This window comes from Spizellomyces punctatus, assembly GCF_000182565.1.
Source record: "Spizellomyces punctatus DAOM BR117 chromosome Unknown supercont1.1, whole genome shotgun sequence".
Classification (NCBI taxonomy): Eukaryota; Fungi; Chytridiomycota; class Chytridiomycetes; order Spizellomycetales; family Spizellomycetaceae; genus Spizellomyces; species Spizellomyces punctatus.
The window spans coordinates 14,981-28,566 of NW_015971537.1; the positions used below are offsets into that span (position 1 = coordinate 14,981).

At 48.1% G+C, this 13,586-nt stretch overlaps 4 protein-coding genes across 4 annotated transcripts; 2 read left to right on the plus strand and 2 right to left on the minus strand.

The window, feature by feature from the left end:
- Positions 1-313: 313 nt before the first annotated feature.
- On the plus strand, positions 314-5,030 carry SPPG_08809 (asparagine synthase (glutamine-hydrolyzing); the record flags this gene model as incomplete). The annotated part of the gene is made up of 16 exons (XM_016756947.1): positions 314-452; positions 520-706; positions 768-1,038; positions 1,099-1,396; positions 1,463-1,662; positions 1,742-2,119; positions 2,196-2,219; positions 2,278-2,414; positions 2,484-2,990; positions 3,058-3,094; positions 3,172-3,264; positions 3,332-3,488; positions 3,544-4,090; positions 4,158-4,255; positions 4,322-4,577; positions 4,650-5,030. 16 exons carry the CDS (start codon positions 314-316, stop codon positions 4,900-4,902), a joined length of 3,582 nt encoding a protein of 1,193 aa, XP_016612310.1. The 3' UTR covers positions 4,903-5,030.
- A 247-nt stretch (positions 5,031-5,277) lies between these two features.
- Positions 5,278-7,942, minus strand: SPPG_00010 (uncharacterized protein; the record flags this gene model as incomplete). Its single annotated transcript, XM_016748345.1, has 3 exons — positions 5,278-6,632; positions 6,699-6,838; positions 6,909-7,942. The coding sequence occupies 3 exons, from the start codon at positions 7,940-7,942 to the stop codon at positions 5,278-5,280; spliced, it is 2,529 nt and encodes an 842-aa protein (XP_016612311.1).
- Positions 7,943-8,358: 416 nt separating this feature from the next.
- Positions 8,359-11,381, plus strand: SPPG_00011 (uncharacterized protein; the record flags this gene model as incomplete). Its single annotated transcript, XM_016748346.1, has 3 exons — positions 8,359-10,259; positions 10,344-10,821; positions 10,881-11,381. 3 exons carry the CDS (start codon positions 8,359-8,361, stop codon positions 11,379-11,381), a joined length of 2,880 nt encoding a protein of 959 aa, XP_016612312.1.
- Positions 11,382-11,684: 303 nt separating this feature from the next.
- SPPG_00012 (uncharacterized protein) lies at positions 11,685-13,016 on the minus strand (the record flags this gene model as incomplete). Its single annotated transcript, XM_016748347.1, has 3 exons — positions 11,685-12,700; positions 12,783-12,870; positions 12,944-13,016. The coding sequence occupies 3 exons, from the start codon at positions 13,014-13,016 to the stop codon at positions 11,737-11,739; spliced, it is 1,125 nt and encodes a 374-aa protein (XP_016612313.1). The 3' UTR covers positions 11,685-11,736.
- Between the last annotated feature and the right edge of the window lie 570 nt (positions 13,017-13,586).

Below are 13,586 nucleotides of genomic sequence, written 5' to 3' on the forward strand. Positions count from 1 at the left end.
ACAGAAAAGGACTATGAGGATCATTTGGGTGATGAAAGCTTCAAATGATGATGGCAAGAGGGCAGTACGAACGCTCACTCATAAAAGAGCAAATAGAACTGGGCTTGCAACTGCCCTATCCACATCGTCCACCAGGACCAAAACGCGCCTGTCCGCTACGTCCAAACTGTTGCTCTGCCATCCATTGCGAGAATGAATTTTATATTCTGCGGCATATTTGTACAGCTCCGCTTGTCGCAAAGTATTTCAGTGCCGGGTGCTTGATATCTCATTTGCTTTCTTACTCGAAACTCGCAAGACACTCTCCTTAGCGATGTGTGGGATCACTGCCTTTGTTGATACGGGGGGCCGCCAGAGAGTCTCCCCTGCACAGTTAGAGTCCGCTCTCGATCTCATCCATCATCGCGGACCAGACTCGAAGGGGACATTCATTACTCCGGATAGGCGAGTCGGTAAGATAATGGACAGAATGCGGTGGATTTATGACCTTGTTGTACTCTCTAACGCAAAAGAACATAGGTCTCGGGCATAATCGTCTCGCCATCATGGGTTTGGCAACAGGACAACAGCCAATTTCAAACGAAACTGGTGATATCCATGTTGTAGTGAATGGAGAGCTGTACGGATTTGAGGCAATTCGTTCTCAATTGCACGCTGACGGCCATGTGTTCAAAACCGAAAGTGATAGCGAGATTGTAGTTCACTTGTACATATTCCTTTTCAGCTTTCAGATCACTACTGGCAAAACTAATACAATTTATATTCAGATATGAGGACCTTGGCCTGTCGTTTCTCGAGCGCCTCCGCGGCGAGTTTGCACTCTGTCTCTGGGACAGCCGAAGGGGACTTTTCATAGCCGCCCGGGACAGGTTCGGCATCAAACCATTGTACTATAGCGTAATCAACGGAGCACTTGTCTTAGCCAGCGAAATGAAAGCATTCCTTGCTCTGGGATGGAAACCCGAATGGGATATCGAAAGCATTGTGCACGGCGGTTCCTCCTTTGATAACAGAACCGTATTCAAAGGTGTTAGCAAGGTTTGGTCGAGTGCCTGCTCACATTGCATGGAGGTACACTCATCTTCTCGTATGCATTAGCTGCCCGCTGGAAAATATATGACTGCGACACTCTCCGGCAGCGTCGATATCCAAACGTACTGGGATGCAGCCTACCCAGACAAGCGTGTACCAGATGTACGTAATCTAGAAGATATGATCCAAGGCGTTCGTGAACGCCTTTTCGAAGCTATCAGAGTGCGAATGCGATCGGACGTGCCTTTGGCGATCTACTTGAGCGGAGGCATAGATAGCGCTGCTATCGCAGGAATCGCGATGGCTATTCTAAGGGAGACTGACGCTAAAGCGAGTATTGATGCTTTTACCATCGCATTTCCTGGTAAAGGTATAGTTTTCCTACTCATGTACGACTTTACTCTGGCCTGAATTTTTGCACGGGTAGGAGCTGAACAGTTCGACGAAGGACCTATTGCGGAACGCATGGCAAGACACATCGGTGCCACATTCCATAAGATTCCCATCACAGAGGATGACCTGGTTGCTGGATTTGAAGATGCAATATGGCATTTCGAGCACCCGATGCCAGATCTGAACGCGATCGGAAAATACCTACTGTCCAAAGAAGTCCGAGACCGCAAGTTTAAGGTGCTGTGCTAGGTTTCAATTCACTGTTGGTCGGCCTCTGTCCAATATCTGATATTGCTCAATCGCATTGTCATCATAGGTCGTGCTCACCGGTGAGGGGGCTGACGAACATTTCGCTGGATATGCTTTCTTTCTGGCGGATTACCTTCGCGAACCTGATGTGGCGGTTGAAAATCCTTTGTCGGATGTCCAGCGAGAGGCTAAATTAAGGGAAATTGAAGGAGTGACGGGCGGATCCTATGATACAGTTCTAGTCTCAAAAATGTCATACAACGACGCTTCGGTTGGACGGCAAATGCTTAATGGAATAAGCAGCCATCGTCAACTGGCAGGGGCAGCCCAAATCCCCCAAGATATATTTCAAAAATCGCTTATAGAGAAAACTGGTGCTCCTGATGCGTGTACCGCCCTTGCGGTAGGATTGAGTGGAATAGCTAGGGAGAATGCAAGAACGAAGGTAATGTGTATTCGTTGGTGTATTTATCTCCGAGTCATAAATTCAAGCTTGCCGTCTACTCCCCTTCTACCATCAGTGGCACCCTCTGCATACGGCTTTGGTGAGTTTCTAATGCTTGGTGCTCATTATCCCCTATAGGTATTTACTCGTTTCATCAGTATGCGGAAAGTAGGACGTTTCTGGGGAACGTATTGTGTAATGTCTTGGGAGATCGTAGCGAAATGGCTCATTCTGTTGAGGGGCGCACTCCTTTCCTCGACCATCACCTATGCGCATATGTAAACAACCTTCCACCGTGAGTATTGTCGCCGAGGTTTTCTTATTAATTATTCTAGCAGTTAGAACAACTTAACTATGTTCGCAGCTCCGTGAAGATACGTGCGTCTCAAACAGGTGAATTGACTGAAAAATGGATATTGCGGGAAGCAGCAAAGCCCTATATTTCGGAAGAAATTTACAATAGGCGTAAACATCCCTATTTGGCACCTGTGTCAAACCTCGCCGAATCTCCCGTCGGTGTTCTTCTCAGGCAACGTATCACAAAGGAAGCTATCGACAGGCTAGGGTGGGCTCGATGGGAGGTGGTGGAGCAATTGAAGGAATCGTTTGAAACGACGGGGTCAACTATGGCCTTACGCACATTGCTGGTCATGTTGTCATTCGTTGTGATGAGCGAAAGGTTTAACGTGAAGATCTATGAAGACAGCTCGACAGAACTTGTCACCAACTTTAAGCAAGAGTCTAATGATAGTACCAGGGATGTGGAATCCTGCCCTGGAAGTAATCCACCGCTCTTTCAAGTAGAGACGAAGCTTCCTGACGAAGATGTATCAATGATTTCTGGATGGAGATTCTATGTTCTAATTTTCATGTAGTGTCTGTCCTGCGATGTGTTTTTTCAAAGGCAGGCATCTCACATAGACTTTCTCCTCATATAGGTTGGGAATGGTTGTTTTCCTTGCGGCCCTTGACCAGGTGTGTAGTGTGTTCTTGGAAATGATTTGACTCTGATTGGTGCCATATCATAAGTAACCCTTCCACTCTCATGAAAGACCATAGTTGCCCCAGCGGTGGTCAAAATCGCCGATGAATTCAATGCTAGTTCACAGCTGTCATTGATTGGCACCGCATATCTGTTGACATCGGTTAGCGTTCAACGAGAGATTGAGTACAAGTATCAACAATTTCTGATTTACGTATCACCCCACTTAGACATGCGTTGCCCCACTCTACGGAAAGCTGTCTGACATCTTTGGCCGGAAATACACCATTATCGCGGCAGTCTTACTGTTTTCGATTGGATCCTTGCTATGTGGAGCATCAAACGGAATGGCGCTACTTACCGTTGGACGTGCAGTCGCCGGCTTGGGTAATTTTCGATTTGTTTCAGACAAATAGAGCAAATAGCTTACTTTCGACTGTAGGAGGCGGAGGACTAATCAGTCTCGTACTCATCATCATCGCCGATATCGTTGCAATTGGTGAACGCGCCAAATACCAAGGGCTTATGGGAGGGGTTTTTGGTCTAGCTGCTGTCGTTGGTCCGCTGGTCGGAGGTGCATTTACTGATCACTGGAGCTGGAGGTGGTGCTTCTATATCAATCTTCCAATATGCGCTGTCGCCGCTACGGCGATATTCTTTCTTTTGCGAACTCGATCCGGAGAACCAGGGAGCGTACAGCGAAAGCTGCGGCGGCTTGACTACATCGGCACGACCTTGATCATTGTCGGTTGTGTTTGCTTGCTGTTGCCTCTGCAGTTCGCTGGTGAACGATGGAAGTGGGACAGCCCACAAACCATTATCCTCCTGATTCTAGGCGCGGTGTTTGCTGTCGCATTTGGATGGTCGGTCACCAAAGTCTCTGAGCCGATCCTCTCACCTCAACTTTTCAAGAACCGGACCGCCGTTGCCCTTCTGGCTACATCCTTCTGCCTTGGTGTATCTTTCTATGCAGAAGTATTTTACACCCCGTAAGTGGCTCTTGTAGTTCCCTTCTATATCTATCGATGCCACTCCCATTGACATTTTCGCTCTTAGAATCTACTTCCAGGTTGTTGATGGTGCCTCCTCCACTGCCGCAGGATTACAGACAATCCCTTTGATTATGGGCGTTGTTTTCATGAGCGTCTTGTCAGGTACAGTCAAAACAGCTAAAGCCTGAAACATTGATGTAGCTGACCTTGTATTGTTTTTACATGCAGGCCACCTCATTGCCAAAACAAACGTCTACCTCATTTATCCATTTATTGGTTCGGTCCTTTCTAGCATTGGGCTTGGCTTGATGTCCACTCTCAATGCAGACTCTAAGACGTGGCAGCGAATCATTTATCTGCTCATCGCGGGATTGGGAAGTGGCAGTATTGTTCAAACAGCTGTGGTCGGCATACAGCACAGTGTGAGTCCCGACCTCATTGCAGTGGCCACCAGTGCCAACACTTTTGTCCAAATTCTTGGAGGGTAAGTTCTAAATGTCATATGCCAGATCGGTATTTCCGCGAGCGTAACTCAAGGTATTTTCCTGCTCTTCAGTGTATTTGGCATAGCCATGTCTGGTGCAGTTTACAACAACGTTCTCAATCATTGCCTCTTATCCGATGCTCCTTCCGTGGACGCTGCCAAATTGCAGTCTGCCAACGATCTTATACAGACGTTACCGGACAACGTCAGGCATGCGGTTGAAGCATGCTTCACAACGAGCCTTCAGAAGACTTTCCTATCATTAGTGCCATTTGCGGCACTTATCTTTGTCTTCATGCTGTTCACAAAGGGAAGGAAATTTTAGAGTGCTTAGGGACACTGGGTCAAACTTTGAAAGCTTGAGCATGTAGCGTTAGGGTTTCTAAATCTCGCCATCTGTGTATTATACGATATATCTATGCAATATGATGTCTTGCGGTAGTTGTGGCCTGGCTTCAGGGTGTTGATTAGGGTTAGCGCTCCGGATCTCGCCATCTGTGTATTATATGATATATCTATGCAATATGATGTCTTGCGGTAGTTATAGCTGGCTTCCAGGGAGATCCCATTCCTCAACACATCGCGGAATAATGCAAAGTGGATTTCAAAGCCCTAGGAAAGTTCGAGCCTAGCATATGTATTGCAAGTCATAGCGACAAATTTGTCTAAAGAATCATAGAAGTCCTGAACTGTCCTAAATCTACAAGGTCTCTGTGCTCGCTGAGAGTAACAAAAGGTGGTAGCCAAAGGTTGAAAATAACAGCAGGAGAATTATCAAAGGAAGGGTGTAAGCAAGGTTGCGTGCAATTGCCCGATGATAACGACCTGCTTCTGTAATGGTGCTTTGTGATGCAGCTGATTGCACTCCTTCCCTAATGGGCATCCGACTAGTGATAGCAACGTTGCATTCGTCGAAGGTTTGAAGAATGATAGTTATTTTCGCTTTCTGGAGGGTGTCGTCCGTCGTGGAAAGCGTTAATGAGATCTTTCCATCGATATCGTTCGAGATGAAAATGTCGGTGCAAGTAGCAGAGGTTTTGGTGCTTGTAACCCCTTGCGCTAGATCCTCCGATGCAGAAGAGTCGGCGTATGATTTTCCATGTTCTGTGGACAGCTTCTTCTGCCTCCTGGTACTATCGACGGAAGAGACAGAGTTTGTGGGCTCTTTGTACCTTGTGGAGTCGTTTGGATGTGTGGTGCCGCAAGATGCTCTGTCTTTACTGGTATCGACGGAAGAGACAGAGTTTGTGGGCTCTTTGTAGTTTGTGGAATCGTTTGGATGTGTGATGTCGCAAGATGCTCTGTCTTTACGCGTAGTTGGAGAAGACTTCTTTTTACTAGCATCGTCGGATGTTTTATGAGCTTCCGTAGTCTGCGGTTTCTTGCCTTGTCTCTCTTGCGGGGAATGACTTTCTTCTTCAAAAAAGCCTGGGAGAATTACACGTTTGCCAGCGCGGATTCTATCCTCTGTAACTACAGCCAAGTGTCTCGGTCGTTCCAAAAACATGTGCTGCGGAACAAACAGATGCATTGCATCATAGGAGGTTCCCAACTTATGAGAGAAGGCGATAAGTTTGCGATGTTCTTCATTCATGAATCGGAGGCCGTTACTATTGAACGATTGGGTGAGAGGATCACCATCTTCAGTAATATCGGACGCATTCAACGGGAAAGGATAGTTGGAATGCTGGGCAAAAAACGTGGTGATGACATCGTTGAAATTGCAGGACAGGATTTGACTCACGGCCTTCTTATTGTTCTGGCAATCGCAGTCGTCGTGTAGTCGGGACCACGGACCCTCTCCAGTCACGCCGGAGACTAACTCGGAATTTCCTCCGTCGAGAGAGTTTGCGATAATACAAATGTGCGGTTCATCGAGACAAGGATCAAAGTTGGTTGCCGATTGAATATCTATAGTCTCCACGTGCTTGACGGTAAAAGTGATCTCGTTGCCGATTATGTAGCGACGCAGGACATCTTCATCTGCATCATCTCCCGGCGGTGCCAAGGCTGTCGTGGGATGAGGCTCGATGCGAAAGTAATTTGCGTGGTATCCTGAATATTGGCAGTAGGCAATCAATTCAATGCTACTAACTAGATAACACCAAACCACTTACATACCTTGAGGACAAAAGCGATAAACTAACAAAAATGTAGGAATATCCCTCATGACCCAGGCGTGCCTGATTGCAGGTATAGTCAAAAAGGTTGGAACGGCCGCAATTCCACGAGCTGACACACGCACGGTCTCGCGAACCGCTCTATAAAATATAGAAGTACAAACATTACCAGCAGAACCTTGTATGCAGCAAAAGTGTTACGAAGCACTACCTTTCAACGCTTCGAGGCATTCCCATTGCCCCACATAACTTCTCCATGAAACTGCACGAAAGACGCGAGACCCATATCTGCATCATGGAGATCTCGTCGTTTATGAGGCGGGGTCCGTCCTTGCGCACCCTGTACGTACATCTGGCTGGGGTGTGCACGCAGCGGCAGATCAGCTCTTCCCCGTCGCGAAGGACGTGGGCATCGAAGGCACGCTGTTGCGAGACGCGATATATGAAGGCTTCTGCATCCGGTCGGTGCAAACATGTTTTGAAGCGGGAAAGAAAATTCGCGTAGACCAGAAAGCGAACGACAGTGCGGAAGTTCTTTACATCCCAGATGGGATGTCCTTCGCTCGAAATTGCTTTAACCCGACCGCCGTTGCCCGAATGCCTGATCTGAGGTGAGCCGGGCGGCGTAGGAAGCTGATGGTTGGGAGAAATCGGGACAGCAAGATCGAAGCTGCCACTTGCACGGGCCTTGGTCGAGTGAATAGTGTTTTCCGTGAAAAGGAGACTGTCATAGCTCTCAGGGTCAACCCATGTGGTAAACCATTCCGATAGACCGACTTTCCGATAGAAGGCGTTGAGGGTTTCTTCCTTCCTGCTCAACCCATTGATTTTCTCGACGGGGGTATTTTCATCACAAAGTTTTCGGTGTACTTCCATAGCTTTCGTCACCATGGCTTCCAGCTTTCTCTTGGTCAGATTGAATGCCTCCAGCGTTTGATCAGGATGTTTTCTGTACTCCCCAACTATCTCCATGAGCAGCATGGGGCGAATCTGGCATGCACAATCTCCAACGTGAGCATCAAAATCGAGGAAGCCATCCCATGAGTACGAATTGTTCTTGATATCAGTGCTATGGCGACTCGACTCTCCGATGACTTTTGCAGGAAACAAGAGATTTTCGAAGCTCTCCAGCGCATGAAGGGCGTCTCTCGCTCCGCGGATAATCCGTCTAAGGTGGAACGGATACAGCCTCTGCAAGAGAGGTTTCTCGCGAGCAGATTCATCGTCAAAAAGAAGAGTCGCCATTACGAAAGTCAGTTAGAACCGCGATAACACACAGTGGAACACATATTCCCGCCGGACTCATTTATTAAGAGGACATGATGGTAAGGCCTGCCTGCGGACTGTTCTATCCGCCTGTTGCGGGTGGCAGTGCTCTGTTTTCTGTTGTACATCGGATGATGGGAGCATTCCTCCGAGTCCACCACGTCCGCTCGCTTGGCAGCCGTGCACTGCCGGTAAACGTTGCCCCATCATAGTTTTTGTTTGCGTCATCTTTGGCGCCAGCCGCTAGGTATAGACGAACCCGCACGACGGTCCTGCCATTCTGAAGTTTGGCCGACTCCGCCTGGAGTGAGTGGGACTCGAAACTATTAGACAAAATCCTGGCCGCCCTCGTGCAAGGAGCGTCCCCATTCTCACCGAAATCAAATATCGCAGCAATGAAGGTGCCTCTTAAACTTTTGAAGTTCGTTCAACAATGCCGTTGGCTGGCAAAGCAGGCGAGCAACCGGCAGCGCAACGAGACCGACATACGACAAATCCTCGTGAGATGCGCACGCCGGTATCCTGGTCGTGGCCTTTACTACGTTGCCAGCGTATCAGGAATAGAAAACCCTACTTTCACGACCTATATGGAACTTCTCAACCGGGCGGTTCTCATCTCCAGCTTTCTGAAAGCGAAAGGTCTATCTCCCGGTCGTGTAATAGTTCTCTACTTTAACAACCACCAGGACAACATCGAATATTTTTGGGGGGCATTGTTTGCGGGCTTGTTGCCCTGCGTGCTAGGGCCTCTCAACCCCAGCGTGCCAGGAAAGAATAGCAAGATGGTCTCCTACCTCCACCGCCTGTTGAACAAGCCAATATTTCTCACACGCCAATCACAATGCGCTGACCTTACCAAAATGACCGAAGAAGATACACTCGACGTCCTTACTGCCGACGAACTCGAATCTAAGGTAGCTGTCATGACGAAGAGAACGCATTCGCATAGACAAAATGGCGGATCCGCGTACGACACGACTTTGCTTCTTCTTACCTCCGGCTCGACTGGCATGCCCAAGGCTGTGGAGCTGACACACGGCAACATTTTCGCCGCATCGCAAGCTAAAACGGCCTCTTACAACCTTAAATGTGATGATACGGTGCTCAATTGGGTTGGGTTCGACCATGTGGCATGCGCCGTTGAGAATCATATAACCCCCATGTGCGTGGGAGCAAATCAAGTGCACGTCCTGGCTCCCCTGCTTATCAACGATGTCGGCTCTTTTTTCAAAATGATTGAGCATTATGGTATTACCCTGACATTTGCCCCAAATTTCCTTCTTGCAAAGATGAACGCTTGTCTGCGAGAGAATATGGAGCAATATCGAGGAAAGCTCGATTTATCTGTTTTGCGACGGATCAACTCTGGCGGGGAGGCAAATGTGGTAGAAACAGGTCAGCAGCTACTGGAAGCGTTGGAGAAGGCCGATGCACGTTTTGCCGGGTGCATTACACCTGGATTTGGCATGACCGAAACCTGTGCTGGATGCATATACAATCTTGGCTACCCGTTTGTTGATGCTGGCAGAGAACTGGCTAGTGTTGGCCGCTGCGTGAAAGGAGTTCAGATGCGCATTGTGGACAAGGATGGGAAGGAGACATCATCAGGGAGAGTCGGAGCGCTACAGATTCGCGGCCGTATGGTTTTCAAAGGATATTTCAACAATCCTGTCGCCACTCGCGGATCGTTTACCGATGGCTGGTTCAAAACCGGGGATTGCGGGTTTGTAGTAGATGGAGTACTTACATTGACCGGTAGAGCCAATGATAGTATTATCGTAAACGGCATCAACTACGGCACATCCGAACTTGAGAGACACCTGGAGAGTGTCCCGGGCATCACAAAGTCATTTGTGGCTGTCCTTACAACTCGCCCGCCAGGTTCAGGTCACGAACATTTGGCCATCGTTTACCTTCCCTCATTTGCCTATCCCGACGACGAAGAGACCCTAGTAAAAACCCACGCTGCTATCCGTGAGCGCACTGTACTATATTGCTCCAAAGTCCCCGAAATCATCCTTCCATTGCCACAAAAAGCTATGGAAAAAACATCACTCGGCAAGCTCCCTCGTGGCCAACTACGGAAGCAGTTGGAAGGAGGTGGCTTTGATTGCCATCTGTCAAAGGTTGAAGAAATCTTGGCAAAACGACGACAGGTTCTGAAAGCATCACCGGCAACCCCAGCTGAAAGTACTCTGGCGACATTTTGGAGCCATATTTTCGGGGTTCCTCAAGAAAGCTTGGACGCGGAGGAGAACTTTTTTGAGCGTGGCGGTTCGTCTCTGGAAGTAATAAGGTAAATAGGTGTCACTACGAGGACATGCGACTTCCTTATTGGCGCAAGTATATTCATTGCTACTATTTCGTCTGATCTGTGCAGATACAAGTCCATGATCGTTGAGCATTTCAGCCTTGACGACAACTGGCCTGTCATAAGGATCATGCAATATCCGACCATCCGCAGCTTGGCTCATCATCTTACATCGGAGACGCAGTTCGCTGAGAATGTAAAACCAAATTCAAATTACGATCCCCTCATATGTTTGCAACCAACCGGCTCCAGGACACCTATCTTCTTTATCCATCCTGGAGTGGGAGAGGTTCTCATTTTTGTCAACCTGGCAAAGTATTTTATCAATGAACGCCCTTTCTATGCTCTTCGTGCCCGAGGATTCGACGAGGGTCAGACCTATTTTGAATCAATGGAGGAAATGGTTGAGACGTACACACGCGCAATTGAGCGGAAGCAACCTCATGGGCCGTATGCCCTTGCAGGATACTCTTACGGAGGTGTTGTAGCATTTGAGATAGCAAAAAAACTCGAAGCCCGAAATGCAGAGGTCAAGTTCGTTGGACTGGTGAGTTGCTTTTAAGAAACCTCAGAATTATTCTCCAGCTGATCACATGGATATACTAGGTGAACATCCCCCCTCATATCAAGTCCAGAATGTTGGAGATCAATTGGACAGATGGCTTCCTTAATCTCTCATACTTTTTAGAATTCATTACAAAAGCGGAGGCAAAGGAGCTCGCTAGCCAGCTTCTCCCACTGTCTCGCCGCGAGCAACTAGACTACGTGTGGCATCGTGCCCCAAAGGCTCGAAGAGCGGAGCTAGGTCTCGATGTGGAACGCCTGGAAAAGTGGGTTGATCTCGCCCAATCGCTGCTTGCCTGCGGTCGCGCTTATGAACCCTCGGGAATGGTTCGCGGCTGCGACTTGACTGTATTCTATGCGGAGCCTCTTAAGGGAACAAAGACGGATTGGTTGGTGAACCAATTACAGGACTGGGCGAACTATGCCCAACAAAACGTTCAGTATGTTGAGGTGCCAGGGTCCCATTATACGTTAATGAATCAACTATACGTAGGACACTTTCAAAAAATTTTTAAAGATAGCTTGGCTAAAGCTGGTCTTTAAACGACATGTTTGTAATTACTTGATTAGATTTGGGTTAGGACTATTGCAAGGTTGTCATTCTAGATATTTGTAGTCAGATCCAATATGCAAGTGTCCATCTTTGAAGGGAAATGCGCTAAATTCCTAAATGCATACTATTGGACGTTAGATAGTAGGTATGGATGCTGAGTAGTAAGTATCACGAATCAAAGGACATTTTGAACAGCGTTCTCCAAGTGAAATGCAATGACATTCTGATATATGAATGGTATATGCAAATAATTCTATTTTGAAAAAAAAAAAAAAGAAAGAAAGAAAGTAAGCTGTTGCGTATAATGCCGCTGGAGCTGATATGATCCCATTATAGAGCTGTAGGTCAGATTTTGTGTGACGGGAAAAAGGCAAGAATAGGATCACCGTCACGCAACCCACAACCTCCAACAAGAGCTGCTCCCCCCAAAAGCCTAGGACGGAGGCCTTCCCAATACCAGAGCTGCATGTCATCCGGTGAATATGACGGAGAAAGCGGTATGTCTTCGTCCATTCTCGTCCGTTTTCGAGGCGGGCCTTGTTCTGACGGACCGTCCACAAATTTCATGTAGCGCAGAACGAGTTGCTTGAGGGACGAAATCGACATATGAGAAAGGACCGGGATAGGAATACTCCATAATCGCGGTGGTGGAGACGGAGGCCGTGGCGCGGAGATATGCGGAATCGAAGGCTTGCTGTCGTGCATGATAACGGATATCCACACAACTGCCACATCGTCTTCCGGATTGGAGTTTGGATTTGAAAGTAGAGTAGGTGCAGGTTCAGCTTGTGCACTTTCCTGCCACGCCAGCGCGGCAGACAAGTCCGCATCCTCCGGTGAGGAAAAGTCTGAAGATGGTGTCGGTGGCAAGAACGAAACAGGCATTGAAGTTCTGTTGTGACTTTCAAGTGTCGCCGGCGAACACGTATTGAACTCGGGCACCACCAAACGCTCCCCTAGTGGCTGACAGATCAGTGGAGATGCCGTATCAGGAGCTGCCGACCAAACGACATCTTCATGCGTTTGAGAAACGGTTTCGCCCGAATTTGGGCCTAAGAGTAGAGAATTAAGCCAATCGTCCTGGGATACACACGAGCCGTCTAGATCCGAAGATACACTGGCAAGCGGTGAATCTGTTATGCTCTTGCCGTCCCCGTCACTTGTCGAGAACGAAGAGCCATTGAGACCCGAAGGTGGGCTCGCGCAAGCCAGCATTTCTTGAAGGGTGGTACAGCTTTCAAGCGGAGCATCCTGAGCAATCTTGCAGTTGGGTATATGGGACGCCGCCTGTCGAAATCGCGCCAAGTTTCTGAGAATGACATAGCAGCAAATTAAAGAGATGATAGAGCGGACCTAAACAATAGGAAAAAAAAAGTTTGCGCAGCTCCTACCTTCCGCAAAGGCAATGCCAATGTCTGGACCGCTTGGTTTCCCGATACACACAAGGGTACCACTTGCAGGCGAGACAAACCTTGTCCCCTATAAGCGAACCCAAGGAAAACCATTTAGATACTCAGCGTAATGATGAGAACACGCGGGAGGTAAGGCTCACCGACTATCAGTAGCTCGGAATCCCTTTTGGCATGGTCTTCATGTAGATGAGGGCCTAGATATTTGGCGGCCATGGGGTCTCCACAAAGTGGACATTGGATCTGAGTATCATCTGCAAAAGGGGAATATGAACCGGGCAATACTGAGATTAATGACAGAAAAAAAAAAAAGAAAACTATTGGGCTCAGGCAGCCAACTGTTCGCTTCATCACTGAAGTTGCAAGAACCATTCACAATGCTGTGTACCTTGGATCAAGAAGACTGCTGTTGTTGCAGTTACAAAATCTGAGAGTGGGATCCACGAGGTGTAGCGTCGTCTGGCGACAAGGGGATTGTGTGGATGAAGTTGAAGCATTTTGGCCAGGACAATTTCAGTAACGGAGGACAAGCGGGACGTTGAGGAATTTTATAAAGCAAACCCCATATGTTCGCGCCCTGTGGCAGCGAAATAGGTATGCGCAGCAACGGCCTTTGCCATTAAAAGCTCTTCCCGACATCCTTTAGCCCACGTTTGCTGCTTGTTGTTCTTTACTATAGTACTCTCCATCCAGTTATAGAAAATCAGAGGTGAAATGGATGCGACGACCTAGGGACCAAAGCGCGGGTATGCTGCGGCATGCATTTTTCAGCCTGGTCATTGCCAT